Source organism: Cnephaeus nilssonii, assembly GCF_951640355.1.
Source record: "Cnephaeus nilssonii genome assembly, chromosome: 2".
In the NCBI taxonomy this organism is placed as follows: domain Eukaryota; kingdom Metazoa; phylum Chordata; class Mammalia; order Chiroptera; family Vespertilionidae; genus Cnephaeus; species Cnephaeus nilssonii.
In genome coordinates this window covers 72,621,022-72,638,732 of record NC_137073.1, presented here as the reverse complement: position 1 = coordinate 72,638,732, position 17,711 = coordinate 72,621,022, and the positions used below count along the sequence as shown (strand labels likewise).

At 40.8% G+C, this 17,711-nt stretch overlaps 1 protein-coding gene across 1 annotated transcript in view; it reads left to right on the top strand.

The window, feature by feature from the left end:
- JMY (junction mediating and regulatory protein, p53 cofactor) overlaps window positions 1–17,711 on the top strand; it is an 89,486-nt gene that overhangs the window by 27,408 nt on the left and 44,367 nt on the right. The window contains exons 2-3 of the mRNA XM_079761008.1: window positions 126–299; window positions 16,528–16,678. Coding sequence (XP_079617134.1) covers window positions 126–299; window positions 16,528–16,678 — 325 coding nt within the window. The remainder of the gene's footprint in view (window positions 1–125; window positions 300–16,527; window positions 16,679–17,711) is intronic.

Here is a 17,711-nt window from a genome sequence, read left to right as displayed (position 1 = left end):
CAGGGTTCCCATGTCCTCATGATAGGGAGCAAAAAGTAAATATTTATAGGCTGTTATAATTGCATTTTTTTTTTAATATATGTATATAATCGGTTTCTTTGTAGTAAAACTTCATTGTTCCACAGCTTTTGGATAAGCACAAGAATACAGAGAGCATGGTGGAGCTTCTGGACTTGTATCAGATGGAGGATGAAGCCTACAGCAGCCTTGCAGAAGCCACAACGGAACTCTATCAGTATTTACTACAGCCATTCCGAGACATGAGAGAACTTGCCATGCTACGAAGACAGCAGATCAAGGTATTTTTTTTAAACCTAAATAGTAGCCTGCCTGTTTCATAGTTCTCAACCTGGCTGGCCATGCATTTTAATTACTAGTGGAACTTTATAAAAATGTACATATCTGGTTCTTTGTCCCCAAAGATTCTAGTTTGATAGATTTGGGCTATATACAGCCTGAGCAATCATTTTAAAGCATCTCAAAAGACAATTCTGCTGAGTAGCCAGGAGAGCAGCCTAGAAAGTAAAATTACAAGTACAGTGAGAGATTCCCCTGCCTGCTTTCCTGTACTTCTCTTTCTACTCCTGCTGTCTCCCTTTTAATGTTTTGGGGAGCAGGTAGTCCTAGACTTCTTTACCAGAAGTTGGGAACATTTGCTTTGGGAAAACCTTGTTTTGAAAGTTACAAGGATTTAATGGTAGACTTTAAAATTCATGATACCTAATTTTCATGTGTAAAGTATATATTACATTTTTTGAGGCAAATGTTTAAAGATTGGGTTTTATAGCTGGCCACAAATAACTGTTACTCTGTTTAATTCACATGGAAATGTTGCTGATCTAGGACATGAAAATTGTGTTTTTGCATAATGGGTTAAATTGGAACAAATTACATAAAAAATGTGTATTTGAGAAATTAGCAGTGGGCCCTCTCTGGAGCACATCCACACCTTTCTTCCCTCTCAGATGTGCATTTTTACTTAGACCCTGACCAGGTAGCTTAGTTGGTTAGAACGTCACCATCTCGTCCCAATAAACCAAGATTGCTGGTTCAGTCCCTCGTCAGGGCACATGCAAGAAGCAATCAATAAATGCATAAATAAGTGAAAAAAAAAAAATCATTGTGTTTTTGTCTCTCTTTCTAAAATCAATCAGTTAATCAATTAAAAAAAAAGAAATTAGCAGTTACTCTGGGAACTTGATGATTGGGAGCAAGGATGAGTAGTATATTTGAAAAATTATGAAAAGGTGAATGAAGTATGTCTGTGTATTTTTTTCCCTTTACTAATGAATCAGGATATAGAGCAGCACAGAATTGAATCTTATACGCTCCTTTATTAATACTTTTGAAAAATATTGGGGTTGTCAGTTTATCATAAATTTGGTATTTTAGTTAAAATAGTAACTTGTAAATAAAGTATTAATTTGTAGACACCAGAATATCCTCCCAATTTTTTAATGAAATAGAGACTTTTTTCATTTGAGAAATTGCCTGGAAGGCAATATGGAGACCCCATATCAGAATCTATGTGCATTTTACTTTCATGTTAATTATATCAGGATTTATATTGAGTATTGGCATTAGCAAATTGATTGAACCTACTTGTCATGCTGTGTTATCCACTAGCATCACATTTTGCTTCATTTTTCCTGGAAAGCAGAATATAGATAAGGAGGAATAGACAAAAAAATTTTAAATTTGTAACTTTTTTAAAGGTAAATATGGTATTTTACTTTATTGCTGTTTTTGTGATATTGCTCCTAAGTGCCCAATCAACTATGACTCTTCTGTTCTTTACCCTTGTAAAGATTTAAATAGAAGTATTAGATTTAGTTTGTGAGCTCATACAGTATGTCAGACAAGTGTGTTAAATGGTGCTGTTGTATTTTATAAAACTAGCTAAATTGATTTTTTTAAAAGAGAACCACATATCAATTTACTGAAAGTATAGCTATCACTAAAGTTTCTACAGATTTTAAATGGCTAACAAGAGAATATGAACAAATTTGTGTCAATAAAGTCTACAACTTAGGTGAAATGGAAACATTCTTTGAAAATTACAAACTATGAAAATGGATTCAAAGAGAAATATACAAGTTTGATAGCCCTATATTAACAAAGTTGAATTCATAACTTAAAACCTTCCCTCCAAGAAAACTTTCAATTCCAGATGACACCATTAGAGGGTTTATCAAAGATTTAAGGAAGAAGTAATACCAGTTTTACACAAACTCTTTCAGAAAACAAAGTAGGGAATACTTTCCAACTTATTTTTTTGGCCAGCATTAATTATTCTGATACCAAAGCCAAATGACATTTACAGAAAAAAAAAGACTAGAGATTAACATCCCTCATGAATGTAGTTGCAATATTCATTAGCATAATATTAAAAATAGGATCTAGTAAAAGTCAACAAACGAGGAGGAGAGGGGAACTTCTTCAACCTGACTAAGGGCATGTATGAAAAGTCTTAACATACCTGACTTCTTTCCCTTAAGATTGGGAGCAAGGCAAGGTTGTCTATTCTCACCAGTTCAGCAAGGCAAGGAAAAAAGGCATAAATTGGAAAAGCCAAAGTAAAGCTCTCTTTATATGTAGATCACATGACCATGAATATAAAAAGTCATAAGAAATCTAAAAGCCACTGGAATAATATCTAATAAAAGAGAAACATGCAAATTGACCGTACCTCTGCTATACCCACAAGCCACGCCCACCAGCCAATCAGGAGCGAGTATGCAAATTAACCCAACAAATATGGCGGCAGCCACGGAGCTGAAGCAAGCAGGCGGCTTGGGTTGCCCCCAGCGATGGAGGAAGCCAAGCTTCCTGCCTGCCCTGGCCGGCTCTGGCCTCTGCTCAAGGCTACAACGTTTCAATTATAGAAGATAAATAAATCCCAACAAAAATGGCGGCAGCCACGGAGCTGGAGCCAGCAGAAGGCTTGGGTTGCCCCTGGCAATAGAGGAAGCCAAGCTTCCCGCCCGCCCTGGCCCACCCTGGCCTCCGCTCAAGGCTACAAAGTTTCAATTATAGAAGATAAATAAATCCCAGATACCAGGGCCTCTGCTTGGGTCGCCGGGTGGCGTGGCCAGCCTGCAAACCACAGGCCCCTCGCCCAGGCCGACCACGCCCCAAGGGAACCCCACCCTGATCCAGGGCACCCTTCAGGGCAAACCAGCCGACCCCCACCCGTGCACCAGGCCTCTGTCCTATCTAATAAAAGAGTGATATGCAAATTGACCATCACTCCAACACACAAGATGGCTGCCCTCATGTGGACACAAGACGGCCAGCAGGGGAGAGCAGTTGGGAGGGACCAGGCCTGCAAGGGAGGGCAGTTGGGAGGGACCAGGCCTGCAAGAGAGGGCAGTTAGGGATGACCAGGCCGGCAGAGGAGGGAAGTTGGGGGCTACGGGCCTGCAGGGAAGGGCAGTTGGGGGGGACCCAGGCCTGCAGGGGAGAGCAGTTTGGGGGGGACCAGGCCTGCAGGGGAAGGCAGATAGGGGTGACCAGGCCTGCAGAGGAGGGAAGTTGGGGGCGACTGGGCCTGCAGGTAAGGGCAGTTGGGGGGGGGGGGAATGCGGGGGCCTGATGCGGCGGGGGCTAAACATGGTGGGGATCTCCCTTTTCCAAAAGAGAGATGAACGAACCAGTTCTAAGTGGAGGTGGCCAGGGATTGAGAAATATTAGAAATAAAGAGAGGAGGGATAGATTTGAAAGCTGGGGCTGGGTGGATCTTTCTGTGCCTGGCTGAGGCCACAGAACAGATCCAGACTGCAAAGCTGAGGCTTTATTTATAATCAGGGACAAACAAGGCAATTAACAATGTTCTTGTAAGTTTCACTTGTTTTGGCAGCACTTGCTGCCCCTCCCACAGCCCACTAGCTACCCAGGAAAGATCTAGGGATCAGTTACAGGATCAGGCTTAATTATGCTGTGAGGGGTCTGCCCTCCAAACAAACTTGTTTGTGATCCTGCCACAGGTCAGTCCGAGGCTTAACCCTATAACCGCTTCCTACAGGCTCAGGCCTGCAGGGGAGGGCAGTTGGGGGGGACCAGGCCAGCAGGGGAGGGCAATTAGGGGTGACCAGGCCTGCAGGGAAGGGCAGTTAGGGGCAATCTGGCTGGCCAGGGAGCAGTTAGGCATTAATCAGGCTGGCAGGGGAATAGTTAGGGGGTGATCAGGCTGGCAGGCAGAAGTGGTTAGGGGCAATCAGGAAGGCAGGCAGGCGAGCAGTTGGGAGCCAGCAGTCCTGGATTGTGAGAGCGATTTCCGACTGCCCGTTTAGGCCCGATCCCAGTAGGATCGGGCCTAAACGGGCAGTCGGACATCCCTCGAGGGGTCTCAGATTGGAGAGGGTGCAGGCTTGGCTGAGGGACACACACACACCCCCGTGCACGAATTTCATGCACCGGGCCTCTAGTAATATATAATTTTAATCACAAGGTCAGTATTAAAAATTCAGTTACATGTTCTATCTTCTCAAGTCCTGTATACTGAAAATTATAAAACCTTGCTGAGAGAAATTAAAACATATCTAAATAAATGGAGAGAGAATGATAATGGATTGGAAGACTCAATGTTTATCATCTCTCACTTGATCTGTGGATTCAAATTAAAATCCCAGTATGGTATTTTTTAATATACAAAAACTGACAAGTAGATTACAAAATTTATATGGAAAGGCAAAGAACCTAGAGCAGCCTTGACATTTGTGAAAAAGATAAAAGTTAGAGGACTTATTACCTGATTTCAAAGCTTACAAAAAGATAAGAGAATCCAGACATTGGGGTATTGACATAGAATAGACATGTAAACTAATGAAACACAACTGAATTCAGAAATAGACCCATTGTTATATAACAGTTTTCCACAAAAGGTAACAAGGCAATTCATTTGGGAAAAGAATCTTTTCAACAAATGGTGCTAGAACAACTGGATACCCACACAATAAAGATAAACCTCAGTCCTTATATTTCACACAAAAATTAATTTGAAATCTATCTTAGACCTAAAACATAAAAGCTCAATTTATAAAACTTATATATAAGAAAACATAGGAGAAAATTTGTAGCATCATTGGGAAGGAAAGGCAGAAGTTTTTTAGATAGGATGCAGAACTAGAAGTCCCTCTTGCAGTCCAGGACTCCTCGCTCCTTACTGCCCGCCTGCAGTGGAGGTGGGAGAGGCTCCCGCCACCGCCGCTGCACTTGCCAGCCATGAGCCTGGCTTCTGGCTGAGCAGCGCTTCCCCCTCAGGGAGTGCACTGACCACCAGAGTGCAGCTCCTGCATTGAGCATCTGCCCCCCTGGTGGTCACTGCACGTCATAGCGACTGGTTGTTCTGCCAGTCGTTCAACTGTTTGGTCGATTTGCATATTAAGGTTTTATTATATAGGATGTTCTTTGGCTAGTCCCTTCACCTTCTTTCATCCAGTCCGCCCCTCCCCTCTCCTCTCTAACAACTGTCAGTTTGTTCCATGTATCCATACCTTTGTTTCTATTTTGTACATCAGTTTATTTTGTTCATTAAATTCCACATATACTAGTAAGTGAAATCATATTTGTCTTTCTCTAACTGGCTTATTTCACTTAGCATAGTAATCTCAGTCCAACCTATACTGTCACAAAGGTTAAGAGTTCCTTCTTTTTTACAGCCACATAGTATTCTATTGTGGAAGACCACATCTTTTTTTTTTTTTTTAAATCCTCATACGAGGATATGTTGTTGTTGTTTTAAATTGATTTGAGAGAGAGAGAGGAGAGGAAGAAGAAGAAGAGGAGGAGGAGGAGAGAGATAAACTTCGATTAGTTGCCTTCAATAGGATGCCCAGCTGTGGATCAAAAAGGAAACCTAGGTATGTTCCCTGACCAGGAATTGAACCCGCAACCTTTTGGTATACAGCATGATGCTCCAACCAAACGAGCCACCCAGCCATGGCTGTGCCACTTTTTTTTTTTTAATCTTTATTGTTGAGAGTATTAGAGATGTCCCCCTTTTTTCCCCTATTGCCCCCCTCCACCTGGTTCCTGCCCCACCCCAGGCCTTCACCATCCTATTGTCTGTATCCTTAGGTAATGCACATTTGCATTCTTAACACTTCTTCCTCTCTTTAAAGAATACCCTTCAACATTTCATGTAATACTGTTTTGATGGTGATGAATTTCTTTAGTTTTTTCTTGTCTGTAAAGCTTAGTATCTGACCTTAAATTCTAAATGATAGCTTTGCTGGGTAGAGTAATCTTGGTTGTATGTCCTTGCTATTCATCACTTTGAATATTTCTTGCCACTCCCTTCTGGCCTGCAAAGTTTCTGTTGAGAAATCAGCTGACAGTCATATGGGTGCTCCCTTGTAGGTAACTAACTATTTTTCTCTTGCTGCTTTTTAAGATTTTCTCTGTCTCTCATTCTTGGCATTTTAATTACCATGTGTCTTGATGTGGGCCTCTTTGGGTTCCTATTTTTTGGGACTCTGCACTTCCTGGTCTTGTAAGTCTATTTCTTTCCCAAGTAAGGGAAGTTTTCTGTCATTATTTCTTCAAATAGGTTTTCAGTATCTTGCTCTCTCTCTTCTCCTTCTGGCACCACCATAATGCGATAGTTGGTATTCTTGAAGTTGTCCCAGAGGCTCCTTACACTATCTTCATATTTTTGGATTCTTTTTTCTTTTTGCTCTTCCGGTTGGGTGTTTTTTGCTTCCTCAGATTCCAAATCGTTGATTTAATTCTCGGAATCCTCTACTGTTGAATCCCTTTATATAGCCACCACATTTTATGACCTATCACCTAGTTGAATTTTGAATGTGCTCTTCTTCCTTCACCCCTTTCCTTCTCCAGGACCAAGTAAATCAATAGGTGTCTTTGTGAAATAAAGATTCCCACCCCCGACCCCCGCTGACAGATTGGAATAGAGCCACCCTCTGAGCAGATGCAACACTACACATGGCTTGGCTAAGCATAGGCTGGATTTCAGTCTCTACTCTGCCTCCATGGTTGGGTACTTTTGTGCAGGATGCAGTTTTTATACCATTGGAGCACTGTATTCTATAGTATGCACACTGTGAACTATATAGTGCCACTATACATTAAGGTCCTTATCTTAAATTTGTTTCCTTACCTTTAAATTTCTCTCACCTTTAGATGTATTATTTTACACTCTTTCCTGAGAATATTATATCTAATATTTGCTTTGAATATAAACATTTATGAATAGATGCTGCCAAAGCTAATAATTTCATTCTTTTAACAGTCACTTTAGATGACAACTGGGCCTGGAAAATTTGCATTTAAGGGTACTGCAACATCAGTATATTCGCAAATTTATCCTGAAATTTGTTTCACCTAAGAATTGGAGTTGTTTTTTTCTTTTCCACTCTCTTCTAACAATAGATAGGAATAACACATAAGACCCGGTATCTAAGCAAGTGATGTGTTTATCATAAGTAATCCTGTGCCAAGAAATTTGTATTTATAAACGAGTCTCACTGTCCTAGCTACCTAAACTGACACATTCTTTTTTCCATGCTAAAAACAGGCACTGTTTTCTTTCTAGTTCTGAAATTGAAAACAGAGGTGTCACTGTTTCAGCACATGATCCAGATGACCAAGGCTGTGCATCTTCAAATTTGCCAAGTTAGGAAATGAACTTAGTATCCTATCTTCACTTAATGTCTTAGGTGCAATTGTAATCACATTTTTTTAACAGTTGGCTGAAACATTAGCTACTGAATTTCACAAGTCAGTAAAAAACAGCATTGAAAAGCATAATATACATGAACAGTGAAGGTAAAGATAATCCAACAACAAAGTGTAAATTATCTTCAAATAATTGTGACTGGATTTATTTTTTGTTAACTTTTTCTCTTCTATAAACCATAATGCAAATTTTCTCACTTCTGTGTACACTGTTTAATTGTGCAAGTGAAAATAAATTCTGTTAATAATCTGAGTTAAGATTTTTGAATTTGGAACACTGCTTGTTCTGTTTATTAAATTTCTGTTTCATAGTTGTGTCTGTTGGAAAATCAAACCAGATACTTCAGCAGAGGGACTTGAATATAAAGAGTTGTTAATTAGGTATAAAGTTGTTAACCAGATCATTAAGAAGGCAAGAATGTAACTCTGTAAGATATCAGAGTTAACAATTGCCAAAACAGCCACCACTCCTAGGTGCGGGGGGTTGGGGGTGTACAGGAAAGATGTACTTTTATTAATCAGCAAAGAGGATGGGCCCGGTCCTGGTGAAACTAGTCTCTGAGGAAGAGGACATTGCTCACCTAGTGCTGGTGTTTGAGCAGCTCTAGTGGAGAGACCCTGCTCTCTGGGGATAGTGCACTGGTGGGCTGGTGCTGGTTTGTCTTTTGGAGGTGGGACGGGGGGGTTGGGGCACACAATGAAGCTGGTTTTGCAAAGGTGGGAAAGCTGGGAACTGGATTCTGTTAACTGCTTCAGGAAAAAACTGCAGATGCTGGGTTGAAGAAGTGAGGCTGGGATGATGCTCACAGTAACAGCAAGCAGTAAAGTCAAGTGATGCAGATGGGAAGAAGCAAATCTCTGTTACCTCCTTCAATCCTGAAATCTCCTCCCACCCTTCCTATTGACAAAGCCTAAATGTGGTTTGCAGAGCTTGAATCTGAGCATCACAGGGCAGAAGGTGGAACTTGGAGCCATTTACATACATTTCAGATTTTCAAAGTTAGGGAAAACATCTAATAACCTAGCTTATGGTCTTAGGTAAAATAAACTTACAAGTTCTTTAAAGGGTACAAAGTTTAATAAATCAGGTCTTTGAAAAGGATTTCTATTCAAAATGTGCTGAATAAGAGTTTAAAATTTTGGCTGCAGTGTTCAATTTATTAAATTACTATTCCATACTTGTGAATTCTAATATTATACTTTTTAACTTGAGTGTTTTAAAATCAGAAGTAATCACAACAAAAAGTTCAGACCTTGATGGTTTTGTAATAGCAAACAAGTCTTTTAGAACCCTTAAATCAAAGCTGTAGTCTAAATATGCCACTTACTGTTAAGAATCCCACAGAGGTTTTCTGTTTCCTGTCAAATTAAGTACAATTCCTCAGCCTGACATTTAAAGGCCTCATAGTGATCACAACCTCCTTTTCTGGTCCTATCTCCCAGTACCTTTATCTATTTTACCTAAACTCCTGCCAGGCTGGACTGCTATCTGTCTCTTATCATACACTAAACTTACCTGCCTCTAGGCATTTGCTCAAGTTAATTCTTGCTTTCAGCATGCTTTTTGAAGGTGGTTCTATTTCTCCATCTGTACCTGTCAAAATCCTATCCCCCAGCATACAAAGCTTCTACAGTTATGAACCTCAATAAGTTCTATTTTTTGTAGTGATTTTTTTTCTTATTTTCCCCCCATTACCATTTATCCCCTCACCCTGCTCCCTATAAATAGCTAAGTTCTCTCTCACCAAACCTTCAATTTTTCTTAAAGGTCTTAAAACACCTTTATTTCTTTTTACACAGAGACACTGTTTGCCATCTATAATATCTGGCCAAAATGCTACTTATTCATCATTCCCTTTAGAAAGTCTGCCCAGACTTTGCACCCCAAACTCCACAGCTGGTGCTCCCCATGGTATCTTAAGCATACTCTATCATGACATTTTTCATAATTAAACTAGAGCCCTGGTGCGTGAAATTCGTGCACTCGGGGGAAGGGGGGGGTCCCTCAGCCTGGCCTGCACCCTCTCGCAGTCCAGGAGCCCTCAGGGGATGTCCGACTGACAGCTTAGGCCCGCTCCCCCTCGCGCCCCCCCCCCCCCCCCCCGGGAGAGAGGCTCCCGCCACCGCAGCTGCCTTCACCAGCTGTGAGCCTGGCTTCTGGCTGAGCGGCACTCCCCCTGTGGGAGCGCACTGACCACCAGGGGGCAGCTCCTGCGTTGCGTGTCTGCCCCCTGATGGTCAGTGCATGTCATAGCAACCGGTCATTCGGCCGTTCGGTTGATTTGCATATTAGCCTTTTATTATATAGGACTAGAAGCCCGTTGCACGAAGTTTTGTGCAAAAGACCTTCCTTCACCTGGCTGCTGGCACCAGTTTTCCGCCAGCACCAGTTTTCCTCTGGCCACCCGCTGATCAGAGCACCTCCCGCCAGTGCCATCGGCCACCCCGAGTTCCTCCAGCGCCATTTCCTCTGGCCACCCGCCGATCCGAGCGCCTCCCGCCAGCGCGATCGGCCACCCCAAGTTCCTCTAGCGCTGCCGGTGGAGGAACTTGGGGTGGCCGATCGCGCTGGCGGGAGGCGCTCCGATTGGCGGGTGGCCAGAAGAAAACTGGTGCTGGCAGAAAACTGGTCTCAGCAGCCACGCAATCAGCCACCCCGAGTTCCGCCACTGGCGCCTTCCGCCAGCCCCATGGGTCCTCCCGCAGTGCCAGCAGGAGGAACGGGGGGCGGGGACTCACGAGTCCCCGCCCCCACCAGCCCAATCGGCCACCCCGAGTCCCGCCCCCAGCCTCCCAACGGCCCAATCGTGGGTGTAGCGGAATGATGCTAATTTGCATATTACCATTTTATTAGGTAGGCTAGTAATTCTTTACTTGGGTATTTATGTCCTCTACCAGGCTGAATATCTTGTTATCTCTGGTGCCTACTACAATACTGGCACTGAGCAGATACTATACATGATCATTTTGAATGAATAATTGAGACCTTTCTTAAAGGTCTCATAGCAGAACCAGTCTCCTCATTTCAAAACAGATTTCTTCATCACAGATCTCTCCCTTCCCCGCCCTCAATTAGATTGTAAGTTTCTTGGGAGGACAATATGCATGTTACTCATATATTTCCTCTAAAGCACCTAGTACAGTTGTCTCTGCATTCAAATTATATAATTGAGATGATTTCCAAATATTAGCCATGGGAAAATCTAAAAGGAAAAAAAATCCCAACCATATTTACTAGTAGCATCATTTAAGTTTGACTCCTGAAGTTTGAAACTGGAGATACAGTAATCATCTGAGAATTTAAAAAAAAAAAATCTAGTTTAGATGAATATGGAATTGGTTATCAAGAATCCAAGCTGCTGCTACTGGCTTAATTGTCTTTGCTTGGTACTATTTTTATAGTCTCAGAAGTGGAATTTTTTATAATTCTATTTCCAAATTAATAAGGAAGACATTTATGTTCTGAACCATATCTCTACTTCCTGTCCCTCCCCCATACACTGGAACAGTGGTCGGCAAACTCAATAGTCAACAGAGCCAAATATCAACAGTACAACGATTGAAATTTCTTTTGAGAGCCGAAAACCGACTTCTGCGCCTGGGCCACAAAGTTTCAATCGCACTGTACGTGTGCACCCGCACGTGGTATTTTGTGGAAGAGCCATACTCAAGGGGCCAAAGAGCCGCATGTGGCTCGCGAGCCGCAGTTTGCCGACCACTGCACTGGAAAAAAGAGGTCTTATAATTTTGCCTCTTTCTGGGCCTCATAATATGAAAACACTAGAGGCCCAGTGCATGATTGAATCATGCACGTGTAGGGTCCCCTACACACTTTCGCTTTTCGCGGTGGAGCTGGGTGCCTGTCCGCTGGTGCACCAGGCCTTTCAGAAGCCTCCGGCTCGGCGGAGGCTTCTGAAAGGCCTGGTGCCGGAGCAGACAGGCACCCAGCTCCCCCACTTTTGATGGTCCGCGGCCGCTGAGGGGGGCTACCCTGCTGTTGAGAGGCGCTGAGGGGGGCTGCCGCGGACACCTGGCTACCCTGCCGTTGAGAGGCGCAGCTGGGTGTCCGCGGCAGGCCCCGTCAGCGGCCGTTGAGAGGCGCAGGGGGCGGGAGTCCCGCCCCCTGTGCCTCTCAACAGCAGGGTAGCCCCCCTCAGTGGCAGCGGATCCGTGCCTCTCAATGGCCGGATAGGCCACCCCGAGTCCCGCCCCTCAGCCTCCCACCGCCCAATCGTGGGCGTAGCGGAGTGATGGTAATTTACAAGTTACTCTATTATTAGATAGGATGAGCTCATTGTTTGCTTGACTAGAAACAGGAAACCTCTGGGATAGTGTGTCTTCAGCCTGTCTAGTTGGTATGATTTGTGAACCCAAGAAAAGATAAAAGCATTTTTTCTTGTTCATGCTTATAAAAGATATGTATAATAAAGAAGATTTGGAAAGTGCAGATTTTAAACAGGAAGAAAAATATTACCAATAATTTACTACCAAAAGATGACATCAATAATAATACACCTTACATATTTTGTCCATTTTTCCCTGGGTATTCTTTTATGTAATTGAAATTATATCTCTGTACAATATTGCAGTGAACACTCTGGTTATTATTCTTGGAAGGTATTGTCTTAAATACCTTCAAACAGTATGGTATCATAAACTTCGTGGTCCATGTGCAGAAGTCGGTTTTCGGCTCTCAAAAGATATTTCATTCGTTGTATTGTTGATATTTGGCTCTGTTGACTAATGAGCCAAATGATATGGTTCAGAACATAAATACTTCCCAAAAATGTTTTAATCATTGTATAGTTCCACTAGTAGTATATAAGTGTGTGTCTTTTTCACCATTACCACTGTTTAGTCTCATCATTTTTTAAAAATCTATTTTTATTGATTTCAGAGAGGAAGAAAGGGGGAGAGAGAGATAGAAACATCAATGATGAGAATCAATAATTGGCCGCCTTCTGGGGATCGAGCCTGCCACCGGGCATGTGCCCTTGACCGGAATCAAACCCAGGACCCTTCAGTCCACAGGCCAACCCTCTAGCCATTGAGCCAAACCAGCTAGGGCCTGTTTAGTCTCATTTTTAATATTTACTTAGTGAATCTTTCTAAGTGGTTATCATCCTGCCATCTAATCTTCTCCTCTCCCTTGCATCAACTTATTCTTATCTGGGCTCTTTCTTCACAGGGGAAAACAGAGATCATCAAACAGGAGTTCCCTTCATCCTTTCTTTACCATACCCAAAACCTACCTTTCTTTATGCCATGAAGGAATTCTTTCTCTTTTTGCCAAAAGCAAATCCCTACACCAGTACTCTGATCCTGTCCCTTCTTATCTTTCAAGGACTTTCCCACTCTTGTTAGCCCCATCTCTTTCCTGCATCTTTAGGTTCTGCTGGATACTTCTTTTCACTGCTCAAACCACTCCATGATCTTTAGAATAAAACAAAAAGCAAAGGGCCTCACCTTAAGCCTTATCGTTTTTTAGCACCACCATATTTTTCTCAATTCACATATCTCTCAAAAGAATATTTATTGCTTACATGTGTCCACATTTCTCTCCGTATTAAAAACGTGTATGGAAGTGAACCAGTAATTCAGCTGAGATCTGATGATGTGATGTGAGTTAATGGGCAAAGGGAGTTTGCTTATTTCCCAGACCTGTTGTTGGCTAAGGTCAGTGATCTTAATGCTGTTAAGTCTGGATACTAGTTATCATCCTACTTGATCCCTAAATAGTGTGTGACAGCATCGATTTCTCCTCCTTTGAGTCTTGCTCCTTATGTAATTCCACACTTTTACTGGTGTACCCCCTACCTCTGGCTTGGTTTCTGTATGCACTTTTTCACCCAACCTGAGTGTCGGAATGAACTTAGGGCTCAGTCATGAGCCTTTTCCTTGTGACTTCCTTAGATAGCCTCATTTATTCTCATGGCTATAAATGTCTTCTGTGTGTCAAGGTGACCCAGATTTATATCTCTGGCCATGACCTTTGCAAAGTCAAATCTCAAATACGCAAAACAAAATCCTTTTGAAATAACCTATTCCTCCCTTCACTGTTTACTTTTTAAGGAATGCCAATCGCACATACATATTTCCCCCCAGTAATCTTGGAGTTATTCTTGACCCTTCCCTCTGCTCTGGCATTGTCCTTCTCAACACTGCTAATAAATTGTTCACTGTGTGCTGGGCACACTATTCCTCTGTCTCGAAGAATCTTCATTTGCTTAAGGAGCAAGTATATTATAGCTAACAGTAAATGTTACCTTCCATTGGGTGTTAAATTTCCAGGTGATTAAAATTTTATTTTGGTTTTAGACTTTTCTTTAAATTTCTATTTATTGCACAATTAAGAGAATATGGCCTGTATAATTTCTACTTTTGAAACTTATTATCAACTTTTATATCAAGGCTTATAACACTTGATAACTTCTTAAAAAGTACCCCAGGAGTGTATCAACATTTTTTTGTATATTTTCTTTTCATGTTCCTAATATGGTTTTAACTTCTCATTTCATTTTTAACAGTCTTTTCTCAATATATGATAAAGTAGGATGGAATGTATATAAAGAGTTCATTGATATTCTTACTGGTTTGTACCCTTCTTCCATGTTAAACTTAACCTGTGTAGTGATTTTATGTACTTTAATATTAATATTGTCACTTCAGTGAATTTTATTTTAGCATTCACCTGGTATATCCCTGTCCATTATTTGATTTTCAACTTTCCTTAGTGTGTTTTTTTCCAGTCATGACTCTTGTAAATAATACAAAGCTAAATTTTTTGTTATTTTTTTTCCAGAGCCCTTCAGTAGGTAGATGGGTTGGTTTTTATGTATTATCAGTCTTAAAATATTGAGTTTTTATTTTACTTATAATTTATTAAATAAGTATTTTATTGGCGCAAATAACTCTTAACCTCACTGAAAATATAATTATCACAAAGGAGGAAATAAATTTCTCATGATCTCAGCACCCCAAAATAACCATTTACAACAGTGTGCTAAATGCCTTTTGTTTATATATGGAGGAAAAAAGGATGAAAAAGAAGATAGAGAAGGATGAAGGGAGAACAAATTTTATGTCAGTATCTTCAACATTGTTTTTTTGTTTGTTTGTTTGTTTGTTTGTTTGTTTTTTAATTTCTTTATTGATTAAGGTGTTACATATGTGTCCTTATTCCCCCATTACCCCCCTCCCCGCCCACCCCCTCCACTCATGCCTTCACCCCCCTGTTGTCTGTGTCCATTGGTTAGGCTTATATGCATGCATACAAGTCCTTTGGTTAATCTCTCCCCCTTACCCCCACCCTACCCTACCTCCCTCTGAGGTTAGATGGTCTGATGTTTCTCTGTCTCTGGATCTATTTTTGTTCATCAGTTTATGTTGTTCATTATATTCACAAATGAGTGAGATCATGTGATATTTATCTTTCTCTGACTGGCTTATTTCACTTAGCATAATGCTCTCCAGTTCCATCCATGCTGTTGCAAATGGTAAGAACTACTTCTTTTTTACTGCAGCGTAGTATTCCATTGTGTAGATGTACCACAGTTTTCTAATCCACTCATGTGCTGATGGGCACTTAGGCTGTTTCCAAATCTTAGCTATTGTAAATTGTGCTGCTATGAACATAGGGGTGCATATATCCTTTCTGATTGGTGTTTCTAGTTTCTTGGGGTATATTCCTAGAAGTGGGATCACTGGGTCAAATGGGAGTTCCATTTTCAGTTTTTTGAGGAAACTCCATACTGTTCTCCACAGTGGCTGCACCAGTCTGCAGTCCCACCAGCAGTGCACGAGGGTTCCTTTTTCTCCGCATCCTCACCAGCACTTGTCCTTTGTTGATTTGTTGATGATTGCCATTCTGACAGGTGTGAGATGGTACCTCATTGTCATTTTGATTTGCATTTCTCGGATGATTAGTGACTTTGAGCATGTTTTCATATGCCTCTTGGCCTTCCTTCTGTCTTCTTTCGAAAAGTATCCATTTAGGTCCGTTGCCCATTTTTTGATTGGATTGTTTATCTTCCTTTTGTTAAGTTGTATGAGTTCCCTGTAAATGTTGGAGATTAAGCCCTTATCAATGATAGCATTAGCAAATATGTTCTCCCATGCAGTGGGCTTTCTTGTTGTTTTGTTGATGGTTTCTTTTTCTGTGCAAAAGCTTTTTATTTTGATGTAGTCCCATTTGTTTATTTTCTCTTTAGTTTCCATTGCCATAGGAGCCTATCAGTGAAGACATTGCTTCGGCATATGTCTGAGATTTTGCTGCCTGTGGATTCCTCTAGTATTTTTATGGTTTCCCGTCTTATGTTTAAGTCCTTTATCCATTTTGAGTTTATTTTTGTGTATGGTGTAAGTTGGTGGTCTAGTTTCATTTTTTTGCATGTATCTGTCCAATTTCCCCAACACCATTTATTGAATCAACATTGTTAATTTTCTTGTGTTATTAATTAATAGCTAGCACTCTAAAGCAGGGGAAAACAAGTATTCTTTGTTTTAGAATCAAGCACAGTGCCTGATGTAAGTATTCAGTAAATGCTTAAGAAATGAATAAAAGAAAGAAAAGAACTTTTTAAAAATGTTTTATTTTATTGATTTTAGAGAAAGGAAGGGAGAGGGTTAGAGAGATAGAAACTTCCGTGATGAGAGAGAATCATCTATTGGCTGCCTCCTGCATGCTTCCTACTGGGGATTGAGCCCACAACCAGGGCATGTATCCTGACCTAGAATCGAACCAGTGACCTCTTGGTTAATGGAGCGACATCTAACCACTGAGCAACACCGGCCGGGAAGAACTTAATTTTTCTTTTTCTCTCTCTAAAGATTTCCATGGAGAATGATTATCTGGGTCCTCGAAGAATTGAAAGTTTACAAAAAGAAGATGCCGATTGGCAGCGGAAAGCTCACATGGCTGTGCTCTCTATTCAAGATCTTACTGTCAAATATTTTGAAATAACAGCTAAAGCTCAAAAAGGTAAGTTTCCCAATGAAATTATCCTTGTTTAACTTTGAAAACTAGTTGTTTAAATATTTTATGTTCACATTAACTGTGTTGAAAAGTATATAAACACTAATATACCACTAATAGTCCTAACAGTTTGGAAGGAAGATCACGATTAATAAAGTTATATCTTTTCAATCTTTTTTAGATATATTAGTAATGGGATATTGATATAGTATAATTCAGTTCTGACACTAATCATTCACAATTACAGACCCCACAATTTAAAGGCACAGAGGTGAGTCTCCAACAAGACTATCCTCATCTCGGGCACTACTCCCTCATTTGGGGGGTGGGGGGTTTCTCAGGCCATCTGCTCTTCTAACCAACTTGCTACCAATTTGGGGGTTCCCATAGCTTTTTTAGGTTCCGTAATTCACTACAATGACTCAAAGAACTCAGTAAAGCACATTCTTAGAACTTAGAAATGATACAAATCAGGACAAGCCAAATGAGACATAGGGCAAACTCTGTGAAGGTTCATTTCTTTCAACTTCTTCCTTAGGTGGCCATAGAAGTTCTTCAGTGGCTCCTTAATATGCAATTCAAACTCAGAGCTGTTCATTATATTAATAATCTGTTACTCTCTTTACCTGCAGTTAATACAGGTTAACATTCAGGTTATTCTTTCATCAAATTCACATTTTCTTAAGTTGAATTTAAAGCAATTTATCCCTTCAGAATGCCAGTGCAGAATGAGAATACTTTTCTTGATTTCTCCACATCCTTTGGCATTGTCATAAAAACACACAAAAACAACAATTTGATAAGTGAAAATATTATCATGTTCTTAAATTTTACATTTCTTTGGTTACTGAATGTTGATCTTTTTTGTTCTCATATAATAATTGGTATTAGCATATTCTTTTTTTTTTCAGTTAACATTTTTGCCTATTTTTCTATGGTATTTTTTGTATTGCTCTATAAGAGCTCCTAATATATTCATAGATATTTTTATTATATTTCTATTATAGTTGTATAGTTTTGACATCTGTTGCAAATATCT